At 45.5% G+C, this 13,418-nt stretch overlaps 1 protein-coding gene across 3 annotated transcripts in view; it reads left to right on the top strand.

Moving 5' to 3' along the window:
- ccdc120a (coiled-coil domain containing 120a) overlaps positions 1-13,418 on the top strand; it is a 150,097-nt gene that overhangs the window by 109,772 nt on the left and 26,907 nt on the right. For all 3 annotated transcript variants that reach the window (XR_008084577.1, XM_052484337.1, XM_052484336.1), the window contains exons 3-6: positions 3,309-3,399; positions 3,529-3,653; positions 8,636-8,752; positions 9,594-9,714. Coding sequence is in view for 2 of the 3 variants with exons in the window: in XM_052484336.1 (XP_052340296.1) it covers positions 3,309-3,399; positions 3,529-3,653; positions 8,636-8,752; positions 9,594-9,714 (454 nt within the window). In the remaining variant the exon portion in view is untranslated. The remainder of the gene's footprint in view (positions 1-3,308; positions 3,400-3,528; positions 3,654-8,635; positions 8,753-9,593; positions 9,715-13,418) is intronic.

Raw genomic sequence — 13,418 nt, 5'->3', positions numbered from 1 at the left:
CAACATCCAGTTGTCTGGTTTCTCATAAGGCGTTGTTGTTGTTGTTGTTGTTGTTGTTGTTGTTGTTGTTGTATACAGAGTGTTGAGTGGCGCCCTCATCAGGTCTGTATCAGTACTGCCGAGTGGCGCCCCCGTCAGGTCTGTATCAGTACTGTTGAGTGGCGCCCCCGTCAGGTCTGTATCAGTACTGTTGAGTGGCGCCCCCATCAGGTCTGTATCAGTACTGTTGAGTGGCGCCCCCATCAGGTCTGTATCAGTACTGTTGAGTGGCGCCCCGTCAGGTCTGTATCAGTACTGTTGAGTGGCGCCCCCGTCGGACCTGTATCAGTACTGTTGAGTGGCGCCCCCATCAGTACTGTATCAGTACTGTTGAGTGGCGCTCCCATCAGGTCTGTTTCAGTACTGTTGAGTGGCGCCCCCATCAGGTCTGTATCAGTACTGTTGAGTGGCGCCCCCGTCAGGTCTGTATCAGTACTGTTGAGTGGCGCCCCCATCAGGTCTGTATCAGTACTGTTGAGTGGCGCCCCCATCAGGTCTGTATCAGTACTGTTGAGTGGCGCACCCATCAGGTCTGTATCAGTACTGTTGAGTGGCGCCCCCATCAGTACTGTATCAGTACTGTTGAGTGGCGCCCCGTCAGGTCTGTATCAGTACTGTTGAGTGGCGCCCCCATCAGGTCTGTATCAGTACTGTTGAGTGGCGCCCCCATCAGGTCTGTATCAGTACTGTTGAGTGGCGCCCCCATCAGGTCTGTATCAGTACTGTCGAGTGGCGCCCCCATCAGTACTGTATCAGTACTGTTGAGTCACGCCCCGTCAGGTCTGTATCAGTACTGTTGAGTGGCGCCCCCCGTCAGGCCTGTATCAGTACTGTTGAGTGGCGCCCCCGTCAGGCCTGTATCAGTACTGTCAAGTGGCGCCCCCGTCAGGCCTGTATCAGTACTGTCGAGTGGCGCCCCGTCAGGTCTGTATCAGTACTGTTGAGTGGCGCCCCCGTCAGGTCTATATCAGTACTGTTGAGTGGCGCCCCCATCAGGTCTGTATCAGTACTGTTGAGTGGCGCCCCGTCAGGTCTGTATCAGTACTGTTGAGTGGCGCCCCCGTCAGGCCTGTATCAGTACTGTTGAGTGGCGCCCCTGTCAGGTCTGTATCAGTACTGTTGAGTGGCGCCCCCATCAGTTCTGTATCAGTACTGTTTAGTGGCGCCCCCGTCAGGTCTGTATCAGTACTGTTGAGTGGCGCCCCGTCAGGTCTGTATCAGTACTGTTGAGTGGCGCCCCATCAGGTCTGTATCAGTACTGTTGAGTGGCGCCCCCGTCAGGTCTGTATCAGTACTGTCGAAACGCCCCGTCAGGCCTGTATCAGTACTGTTGAGTGGCGCCCCCCGTCAGGCCTGTATCAGTACTGTTGAGTGGCGCCCCCCGTCAGGCCTGTATCAGTACTGTTGAGTGGCGCCCCGTCTGGTCTGTATCAGTACTGTTGAGTGGCGCCCCCATCAGTACTGTATCAGTACTGTTGAGTGGCGCCCCCATCAGGTCTGTATCAGTACTGTCGAGTGGCGCCCCCGTCAGGTCTGTATCAGTACTGTTGAGTGGCGCCCCCATCAGGTCTGTATCAGTACTGTTGAGTGGCGCCCCATCAGGTCTGTATCAGTACTGTCGAGTGGCGCCCCCGTCAGGTCTGTATCAGTACTGTCGAGTGGCGCCCCGTCAGGCCTGTATCAGTACTGTTGAGTGGCGCCCCCGTCAGGCCTGTATCAGTACTGTCGAGTGGCGCCCCCGTCAGGCCTGTATCAGTACTGTTGAGTGGCGCCCCCGTCAGGCCTGTATCAGTACTGTCGAGTGGCGCCCCGTCAGGTCTGTATCAGTACTGTTGAGTGGCGCCCCATCAGGTCTGTATCAGTACTGTTGAGTGGCGCACCCATCAGGTCTGTATCAGTACTGTTGAGTGGCGCCCCCATCAGGTCTGTATCAGTACTGTTGAGTGGCGCCCCTGTCAGGTCTGTATCAGTACTGTTGAGTGGCGCCCCCATCAGGTCTGTATCAGTACTGTTGAGTGGCGCCCCCATCAGGTCTGTATCAGTACTGTTGAGTGGCGCCCCGTCAGGTCTGTATCAGTACTGTTGAGTGGCGCCCCCGTCAGGTCTGTATCAGTACTGTTGAGTGGCGCCCCATCAGGCCTGTATCAGTACTGTTGAGTGGCGCCCCCATCAGTACTGTTGAGTGGCGCCCCGTCAGGTCTGTATCAGTACTGTTGAGTGGCGCCCCCGTCAGGTCTGTATCAGTACTATTGAGTGGCGCCCCCGTCAGGTCTGTATCAGTACTGTTGAGTGGCGCCCCGATCAGGTCTGTATCAGTACTGTTGAGTGGCGCACCCATCAGGTCTGTATCAGTACTGTTGAGTGGCACACCCATCAGGTCTGTATCAGTACTGTTGAGTGGCGCCCCCATCAGGCCTGTATCAGTACTGTTGAGTGGCGCCCCTGTCAGGTCTGTATCAGTACTGTTGAGTGGCGCCCCTGTCAGGTCTGTATCAGTACTGTTGAGTGGCGTCTGTATCAGTACTGTTGAGTGGCGCACCCATCAGGTCTGTATCAGTACTGTTGAGTGGTGCCCCTGTCAGGTCTGTATCAGTACTGCAGCATTGTGCTGACTACAGCCCAGCCAGAAACATGTGTAGTGTCCCTCTTGCCTGCCAATCCATTACACACAACTGTTTTCTAGGTGGAAACCAGACACTGATTTAGAGAAACAAGGACAAACACCAGCAGACACTGGAGTGGTCCGTCCCCCTGGTCCGTCCCCCTGGTCCGTCCCCCTGGTCCGTCCCCCTGGTCCGTCCCCCTGGTCCGTCCCCCTGGTCTGTCCCCCTGGTCTGTCCCCCTGGTCTGTCCCCCTGGTCTGTCCCCCTGGTCCGTCCCCCTGGTCCGTCCCCCTGGTCCGTCCCCCTGGTCCGTCCCCCTGGTCCGTCCCCCTGGTCCGTCCCCCTGGTCTGTCCCCCTGGTCCGTCCCCCTGGTCCGTCCCCCTGGTCCGTCCCCCTGGTCCGTCCCCCTGGTCCGTCCCCCTGGTCCGTCCCCCTGGTCCGTCCCCCTGGTCCGTCCCCCTGGTCTGTCCCCCTGGTCCGTCCCCCTGGTCCGTCCCCCTGGTCCGTCCCCCTGGTCCGTCCCCCTGATCCGTCCCCCTGATCCGTCCCCCTGGTCCGTCCCCCTGGTCCGTCCCCCTGATCCATCCCGCTGGTCCTTACCTCTGGTCTCTGGTCCCGCTGGTCCTTACCTCTGGTCTATCCCCCCTCTGTGTGTGTGTGTGCAGGTGAGTGATCTGTTGGGATGCACTGAGAGCAGCGAGGTCACCTGGGACACACCTGACATGGAAGTCAAGGGTCATCTCATCTCAGTACCTGGTGAGGAAATAAAACATGTATTTTATATACCTAATTTAGCGATAGCAATTTTAGTTTTTAGTGAAAGAATGTATAGCCATGTTTGATCAACTCTTAGCATGTCATCTCCTTCTTCTGTGTGTTGTGTAGACCTGCTGGGTGGCAGTCCGGAGGCTGTTGAAAGGATGACAGAACTACAGGAGAGAAGACGCAGTCTCGAGACTCTACTGAATAGCAGACTGGCTGAGCTACGGAGAGTCTGTCTGCAGGAGGCGGTCAGTACACGTACTCACAGCCAAATACTGATGACTAGTATGTCAGGTTTACTTCTGGTACACGTACTCACAGCCAAATACTGACGACTAGTATGTCAGGTTTACTTCTGGTACACGTACTCACAGCCAAATACTGACTACTAGTATGTCAGGTTTACTTCTGGTACACGTACTCACAGCCAAATACTGACTACTAGTATGTCAGGTTTCTTTCTGGTACACATACTCACAGCCAAATACTGACAACTAGTATGTCAGGTTTACTTCTGGTACACGTACTCACAGCCAAATACTGACTACTAGTATGTCAGGTTTCTTTCTGGTACACGTACTCACAGCCAAATACTGACGACTAGTATATCAGGTTTACTTCTGGTACACGTACTCACAGCCAAATACTGACAACTAGTATGTCAGGTTTACTTCTGGTACACGTACTCACAGCCAAATACTGACGACTAGTATGTCAGGTTTACTTCTGGTACACGTACTCACAGCCAAATACTGACGACTAGTATGTCAGGTTTACTTCTGGTACACGTACTCACAGCCAAATACTGACGACTAGTATGTCAGGTTTACTTCTGGTACACGTACTCACAGCCAAATACTGGCGACTAGTATGTCAGGTTTACTTCTGGTACACGTACTCACAGCCAAATACTGACAACTAGTATGTCAGGTTTACTTCTGGTACACGTACTCACAGCCAAATACTGACAACTAGTATGTCAGGTTTACTTCTGGTACACGTACTCACAGCCAAATACTGACTACTAGTATGTCAGGTTTCCTTCTGGTACACGTACTCACAGCCAAATACTGACTACTAGTATGTCAGGTTTACTTCTGGTACACGTACTCACAGCCAAATACTGACGACTAGTATGTCACGTTTCCTTCTGGTACACGTACTCACAGCCAAATACTGACAACTAGTATGTCAGGTTTACTTCTGGTACACGTACTCACAGCCAAATACTGACGACGAGTATGTCAGGTTTACTTCTGGTACACGTACTAGCCAAATACTGACGACTAGTATGTCAGGTTTCTTTCTGGTACACGTACTCACAGCCAAATACTGACTACTAGTATGTCAGGTTTACTTCTGGTACACGTATTCACAGCCAAATACTGACGACTAGTATGTCAGGTTTACTTCTGGTACACGTACTCACAGCCAAATACTGACGACTAGTATGTCACGTTTACTTCTGGTACACGTACTCACAGCCAAATACTGACGACTAGTATGTCACGTTTACTTCTGGTACACGTACTCACAGCCAAATACTGACTACTAGTATGTCAGGTTTCTTTCTGGTACACGTACTCACAGCCAAATACTGACGACTAGTATATCAGGTTTACTTCTGGTACACGTACTCACAGCCAAATACTGACAACTAGTATGTCAGGTTTACTTCTGGTACACGTACTCACAGCCAAATACTGACGACTAGTATGTCAGGTTTACTTCTGGTACACGTACTCACAGCCAAATACTGACAACTAGTATGTCAGGTTTACTTCTGGTACACGTACTCACAGCCAAATACTGACAACTAGTATGTCAGGTTTACTTCTGGTACACGTACTCACAGCCAAATACTGACGACTAGTATGTCAGGTTTACTTCTGGTACACGTACTCACAGCCAAATACTGACAACTAGTATGTCAGGTTTACTTCTGTGACTGTTTGTCCTGTCCAGGACCTGCCTATAACAGGAGTTGACAGGAGAGCTTCTAGGTGATTTATCTTGTTAATGTGGTGTATTCGTCTATAACAGGAGAGCTTCTAGGTGATTTATCTTGTTAATGTGGTGTATGCGTCTATAACAGGAGAGCTTCCTGGTGATTTATCTTGTTAATGTGGTGTATTCGTCTATAACAGGAGAGCTTCTAGGTGATTTATCTTGTTAATGTGGTGTATTTGTCTATAACAGGAGAGCTTCTAGGTGATTTATCTTGTTAATGTGGTGTATTCTAACAGGAGAGCTTCTAGGTGATTTATCTTGTTAATGTGGTGTATTCGTCTATAACAGGAGAGCTTCTAGGTGATTTATCTTGTTAATGTGGTGTATTCGTCTATAACAGGAGAGCTTCTAGGTGATTTATCTTGTTAATGTGGTGTATTCGTCTATAACAGGAGAGCTTCTAGGTGATTTATCTTGTTAATGTGGTGTTTTTGTCTATAACAGGAGAGCTTCTAGGTGATTTATCTTGTTATTGTGGTGTATTCGTCTATAACAGGAGAGCTTCTAGGTGATTTATCTTATTAATGTGGTGTATTCGTCTATAACAGGAGAGCTTCTAGGTGATTTATCTTATTAATGTGGTGTATTCGTCTATAACAGGAGAGCTTCTAGGTGATTTATCTTGTTAATGTGGTGTATTCGTCTACAACAGGAGAGCTTCTAGGTGATTTATCTTGTTAATGTGGTGTATTCGTCTACAACAGGAGAGCTTCTAGGTGATTTATCTTGTTAATATGGTGTATTCGTCTATAACAGGAGAGCTTCTAGGTGATTTATCTTGTTAATGTGGTGTATTCGTCTATAACAGGAGAGCTTCCTGGTGATTTATCTTGTTAATGTGGTGTATTTGTCTATAACAGGAGTTGACAGGAGAGCTTCTAGGTGATTTATCTTGTTAATGTGGTGTATTCGTCTATAACAGGAGAGCTTCTAGGTGATTTATCTTGTTAATGTGGTGTATTCGTCTATAACAGGAGAGCTTCTAGGTGATTTATCTTGTTAATGTGGTGTATTTGTCTATAACAGGAGAGCTTCTAGGTGATTTATCTTGTTAATGTGGTGTATTCGTCTATAACAGGAGTTGACAGGAGAGCTTCCTGGTGATTTATCTTGTTAATGTGGTGTATTCGTCTATAACAGGAGTTGACAGGAGAGCTTCTAGGTGATTTATCTTGTTATTGTGGTGTATTCGTCTATAACAGGAGAGCTTCTAGGTGATTTATCTTATTAATGTGGTGTATTCGTCTATAACAGGAGAGCTTCTAGGTGATTTATCTTATTAATGTGGTGTATTCGTCTATAACAGGAGAGCTTCTAGGTGATTTATCTTGTTAATGTGGTGTATTCGTCTACAACAGGAGAGCTTCTAGGTGATTTATCTTGTTAATGTGGTGTATTCACAACAGGAGAGCTTCTAATTTATCTTGTTAATATGGTGTATTCGTCTATAACAGGAGAGCTTCTAGGTGATTTATCTTGTTAATGTGGTGTATTCGTCTATAACAGGAGAGCTTCCTGGTGATTTATCTTGTTAATGTGGTGTATTTGTCTATAACAGGAGTTGACAGGAGAGCTTCTAGGTGATTTATCTTGTTAATGTGGTGTATTCGTCTATAACAGGAGAGCTTCTAGGTGATTTATCTTGTTAATGTGGTGTATGCGTCTATAACAGGAGAGCTTCCTGGTGATTTATCTTGTTAATGTGGTGTATTCGTCTATAACAGGAGAGCTTCTAGGTGATTTATCTTGTTAATGTGGTGTATTCGTCTATAACAGGAGTTGACAGGAGAGCTTCCTGGTGATTTATCTTGTTAATGTGGTGTATTCGTCTATAACAGGAGAGCTTCTAGGTGATTTATCTTGTTAATGTGGTGTATTCGTCTATAACAGGAGAGCTTCTAGGTGATTTATCTTGTTAATGTGGTGTATTCGTCTATAACAGGAGAGCTTCTAGGTGATTTATCTTATTAATGTGGTGTATTCGTCTATAACAGGAGAGCTTCTAGGTGATTTATCTTGTTAATGTGGTGTATTCGTCTATAACAGGAGTTGACAGGAGAGCTTCCTGGTGATTTATCTTGTTAATGTGGTGTATTCGTCTATAACAGGAGAGCTTCTAGGTGATTTATCTTGTTAATGTGGTGTATTCGTCTATAACAGGAGAGCTTCTAGGTGATTTATCTTGTTAATGTGGTGTATTCGTCTATAACAGGAGAGCTTCTAGGTGATTTATCTTGTTAATGTGGTGTATTCGTCTATAACAGGAGAGCTTCTAGGTGATTTATCTTGTTAATGTGGTGTATTCGTCTATAACAGGAGTTGACAGGAGAGCTTCCTGGTGATTTATCTTATTAATGTGGTGTATTCGTCTATAACAGGAGAGCTTCTAGGTGATTTATCTTGTTAATGTGGTGTATTCGTCTATAACAGGAGAGCTTCTAGGTGATTTATCTTGTTAATGTGGTGTATTCGTCTATAACAGGAGAGCTTCTAGGTGATTTATCTTATTAATGTGGTGTATTCGTCTATAACAGGAGAGCTTCTAGGTGATTTATCTTGTTAATGTGGTGTATTCGTCTATAACAGGAGAGCTTCTAGGTGATTTATCTTATTAATGTGGTGTATTCGTCTATAACAGGAGAGCTTCTAGGTGATTTATCTTGTTAATGTGGTGTATTCGTCTATAACAGGAGAGCTTCTAGGTGATTTATCTTGTTAATGTGGTGTATTCGTCTATAACAGGAGAGCTTCCTGGTGATTTATCTTATTAATGTGGTGTATTCGTCTATAACAGGAGAGCTTCTAGGTGATTTATCTTGTTAATGTGGTGTATTCGTCTATAACAGGAGAGCTTCTAGGTGATTTATCTTGTTAATGTGTGTATTCGTCTGAGAACAGGAGAGCTTCTAGGTGATTTATATTGTTAATGTGGTGTATTCGTCTATAACAGGAGAGCTTCTAGGTGATTTATCTTGTTAATGTGGTGTATTCGTCTATAACAGGAGTTGACAGGAGAGCTTCCTGGTGATTTATCTTGTTAATGTGGTGTATTCGTCTATAACAGGAGAGCTTCTAGGTGATTTATCTTGTTAATGTGGTGTATTCGTCTATAACAGGAGAGCTTCTAGGTGATTTATCTTGTTAATGTGGTGTATTCGTCTATAACAGGAGAGCTTCTAGGTGATTTATCTTGTTAATGTGGTGTATTCGTCTATAACAGGAGTTGACAGGAGAGCTTCCTGTTGATTTCCCCCTGGAGGCTGGGGAGAGACGCCCCAACGTACGCCGTCGGGCCGGATCCTACCGCCACGGACCCAAGACTATTATAAAGACAGAGGTAAAAGAGGATGTGAATATTACCACACAGACTGATACATTCTACTCAGAAAGCAGAACCCCCCACCCCACTCCTAATTTAACTTCATTTAACTTGTTATCCCTCCGATCATTTTTCAAATCAAATCAAATGTATTTATAAATCAACCAGAGACTTAATGGACTGGAGTGCTCCCTATCAAATCAAATGTATTTAGAAAGCCCTTCGTACATCAGCTGATATCTCAAAGTGCTGTACAGAAACCCAGCCTAAAACCCCAAACAGCAAGCAATGCAGGTGTAGAAGCACGGTGGCTAGGAAATACTCCCAAGAAAGGCCAAAACCTAGGAAGAAACCTCCAGGCTAGTGGGGTGGCCAGTCCTCTTCTGGCTGTGCATGGAGATTATAACAGAACATGGCCAAGATGTTCAAATGTTCATAAATGACCAGCATGGTCGAACAATAATAATAATAATAAGGTAGAACAGTTGAAACTGGAGCAGCAGCACGGCCAGATGGACTGGGGACAGCAAGGAGTCATCATGTCAGGTAGTCCTGGGGCATGGTCCTAGGGCTCAGGTCAGTTGAAACTGGAGCAGCAGCACAGGGGACAGCAAGGAGTCATCATGTCAGGTAGTCCTGGGGCATGGTCCTAGGGCTCAGGTCCTCCGAGAGAGAGAGAAAGAGAGAATTAGAGAGAGAGCACACTTAAATTCACACAGGACACCGAATACAGGTGGTGAGATGCATTGCAGGGTGAGAGACCGTTGAGAGACCGGCACAATCTCGTTTTTGTACCGCTACGAGAATGGTATTGAACGGTGAATGTGACGATAAAATAAACCCATCTTTTGATGTGTAGGAGGAGGTGTGTCAGAGGAAGCCGAAGAAGGCGCTGTTCAGCGGTGCCCTGAGACGGCGTGTAGACTCTGATCAGCACCCGGCGCACAGCAAGAGGACTGTGCACAGAGGATGTCACACGGGTAAGAACTTACCACCTTTTACTGTGACTGGTTCAAATACACACAGGTTAAATGCTAACCTCTCCTGTTATTGGTAATGGTGAGGGGTTAGCATGTCTTGGGGGTTTGGTATAAAATGCTAACCTCCCCTGTTATTGGTAATGGTGAGAGGTTAGCATGTCTTGGGGCTATGATATAAAGTGCTAACCTCCCCTGTTATTGTAATGGTGAGAGGTTAACATGTCTTGGGGGTATGATATAAGATGCTAACCACCCCTGTTATTGTAATGGTGAGGGGTTAGCATGTCTTGGAGGTATGATATAAAATGCTAACCTCCCCTGTTATTGTAATGGTCTTGGAGGTATGATTTAAGATGCTAACCTCCCGTTATTGTAATGGTGAGAGGTTAGCATGTCTTGGGGGTTTGATATAACACGCTAACCTCCCCTGTTATTGTAATGGTGAGAGATTAGCATGTCTTGGGGGTTTGGTATAAAATGCTACCCTCCCCTGTGATTGTAATGGTGAGGGGTTAGCATGTCTTGGGGGTATGATATAAGATGCTAACCTCCCCTGTTATTGTAATGGTGAGAGGTTAGCATGTCTTGGGGGTATGATATAAAATGCTAACCTCTCCTGTTATTGGTAATGGTGAGAGGTTAGCATGTCTTGGGGTATGATATAAGATGCTAACCACCCCTGTTATTGTAATGGTGAGGGGTTAGCATGTCTTGGAGGTATGATATAAAAATGCTAACCTCCCCTGTTATTGTAATGGTCTTGGAGGTATGATTTAAGATGCTAACCTCCCGTTATTGTAATGGTGAGAGGTTAGCATGTCTTGGGGTTTGATATAACACGCTAACCTCCCCTGTTATTGTAATGGTGAGAGATTAGCATGTCTTGGGGGTTTGGTATAAAATGCTACCCTCCCCTGTGATTGTAATGGTGAGGGGTTAGCATGTCTTGGGGGTATGATATAAGATGCTAACCTCCCCTGTTATTGTAATGGTGAGAGGTTAGCATGTCTTGGGGGTATGATATAAAATGCTAACCTCTCCTGTTATTGGTAATGGTGAGAGGTTAGCATGTCTTGGGGGTATGATATAAGATGCTAACCTCTCCTGTTATTGGTAATGGTGAGAGGTTAGCATGTCTTGGGGGTTTGATATAAGATGCTAACCTCCCCTGTTATTGGTAATGGTGAGGGGTTAGCATGTCTTGGGGGTATGATATAAGATGCTAACCTCCCCTGTTATTGTAATGGTGAGAGGTTAGCATGTCTTGGGGGTATGATATAAGATGCTAACCACCCCTGTTATTGTAATGGTGAGGGGTTAGCATGTCTTGGGGTATGATATACGATGCTAACCTCCCTGTTATGTAATGGTGAGAGGTTAGCATGTCTTGGGGGTTTGGTATAAAATGCTAACCTCCCTGTTATTGGTAATGGTGAGAGGTTAGCATGTCTTGGGGCTATGATATAAAATGCTAACCTCCCTGTTATTGTAATGGTGAGAGGTTAGCATGTCTTGGGGTATGATATAAGATGCTAACCACCCCTGTTATTGTAATGGTGAGGGGTTAGCATGTCTTGGGGGTATGATATAAATGCTAACCTCCCCTGTTATTGTAATGGTGAGAGGTTAGCATGTCTTGGGGTATGATATAAATGCTAACCTCCCCTGTTATTGTAATGGTCTTGGAGGTATGATTTAAGATGCTAACCTCCCGTTATTTTAATGGTGAGAGGTTAGCATGTCTTGGGGGTTTGATATAAAACGTCTCCCCTGTTATTGTAATGGTGAGAGATTAGCATGTCTTGGGGTTTTGGTATAAAATGCTAACCTCCCCTGTGATTGTAATGGTGAGGGGTTAGCATGTCTTGGGGTATGATATACGATGCTAACCTCCCCTGTTATTGTAATGGTGAGAGGTTAGCATGTCTTGGGGGTATGATATAAAATGCTAACCTCTCCTGTTATTGGTAATGGTGAGAGGTTAACATGTCTTGGGGGTATGATATAAGATGCTAACCACCCCTGTTATTGTAATGGTGAGGGGTTAGCATGTCTTGGAGGTATGATATAAAATGCTAACCTCCCCTGTTATTGTAATGGTCTTGGAGGTATGATTTAAGATGCTAACCTCCCGTTATTGTAATGGTGAGAGGTTAGCATGTCTTGGGGGTTTGATATAACACGCTAACCTCCCCTGTTATTGTAATGGTGAGAGATTAGCATGTCTTGGGGGTTTGGTATAAAATGCTAACCTCCCCTGTGATTGTAATGGTGAGGGGTTAGCATGTCTTGTATGATTAAGATGCTAACCTCCCCTGTTATTGTAATGGTGAGAGGTTAGCATGTCTTGGGGGTTGATATAAAATGCTAACCTCTCCTGTTATTGGTAATGGTGAGAGGTGATGTCTTGGGGGTATGATATAAGATGCTAACCAAATGGTGAGAGGTTAGCATGTCTTAAGATGCTAACCTCCCCTTTATTGTAATTGAGGGGTTAGCATGTCTTTAATAAGATGCTACCTCCCCTGTTATTGTAATGGTGAGAGGTTAGCATGTCTTGGGGTTTGATATAAGATGCTAACCTCCCCTGTTATTGGTAATGGTGAGGGGTTAGCATGTCTTGGGGGTATGATATAAAATGCTAACCTCCCCTGTTATTGTAATGGTGAGAGGTTAGCATGTCTTGGGGTATTATAAAATGCTAATCTCCAGTTAACAGGTAATGGTGAGAGGTTAGCATGTCTTGGGGGTATGCTATCAAATTTTAACTACCCCTGTTATTGTAATGGTGAGAAGGTTAATGTCTTGGGGGTATGATATCAAATGCTAACTACCCAGTTATTAATGGTGAAAGGTTAGCATGTCTTGGAGGTATGATATCAAATGCTAACACCCCTGTTATTGTAATGGTGAACACACTTGGGGGTATGATATAAGATGCACCCCTGTTATTGTAATGGTGAGGGGTTAGCATGTCTTGGAGGTATGATATAAAATGCTAACCTCCCCTGTTACACTAACCTCCATTGTAATGGTGAGAGGTTAGCATGTCTTGGGGTTTGATATAAAACGCTAACCTCCCCTGTTATTGTAATGGTGAGAGATTAGCATGTCTTGGGGGTTTGGTATAAAATGCTAACCTCCCCTGTGATTGTAATGGTGAGAGGTTAGCATGTCTTGGGGGTTTGATATAAGATGCAACCTCCCACAATGGTGAGGGGTTAGCATGTCTTGGGGGTATGATATAAGATGCAACCTCCCATTGTAATGGTGAGAGGTTAGCATGTCTTGGTGGTTTGATATAAGATGCTAACCTCCCTGTTATTGTAATGGTGAGGGGTTAGCATGTCTTGGGGGTATGATATAAAATGCACCCCTGTTACAATGGTGACAGGTTAGCATGTCTTGGGGGTATGATATCAAATGCTAACTACCCCTGTTATTGTAATGGTGAAAGGTTAGCATGTCTTGGAGGTATGATATCAAATGCTAACTACCCCTGTTATTGTAATGGTGAAAGGTTAGCATGTCTTGGGGCTACATAAAATGCTAACACCCCTGTTATTGTAATGGTGAAAGGTTAGCATGTCTTGGGGGTATGATATTAAATGCTAACTACCCACACACACATGTCTTGGGGTATGATATTAAATGCAACTACCCCACATTACACAAACAGCATGTCTTGATATAAAATGCTAACC

Source organism: Oncorhynchus keta, chromosome 28, assembly GCF_023373465.1.
Source record: "Oncorhynchus keta strain PuntledgeMale-10-30-2019 chromosome 28, Oket_V2, whole genome shotgun sequence".
In the NCBI taxonomy this organism is placed as follows: Eukaryota; Metazoa; Chordata; class Actinopteri; order Salmoniformes; family Salmonidae; genus Oncorhynchus; species Oncorhynchus keta.
This window is presented reverse-complemented; position numbering and strand designations above follow the sequence as displayed.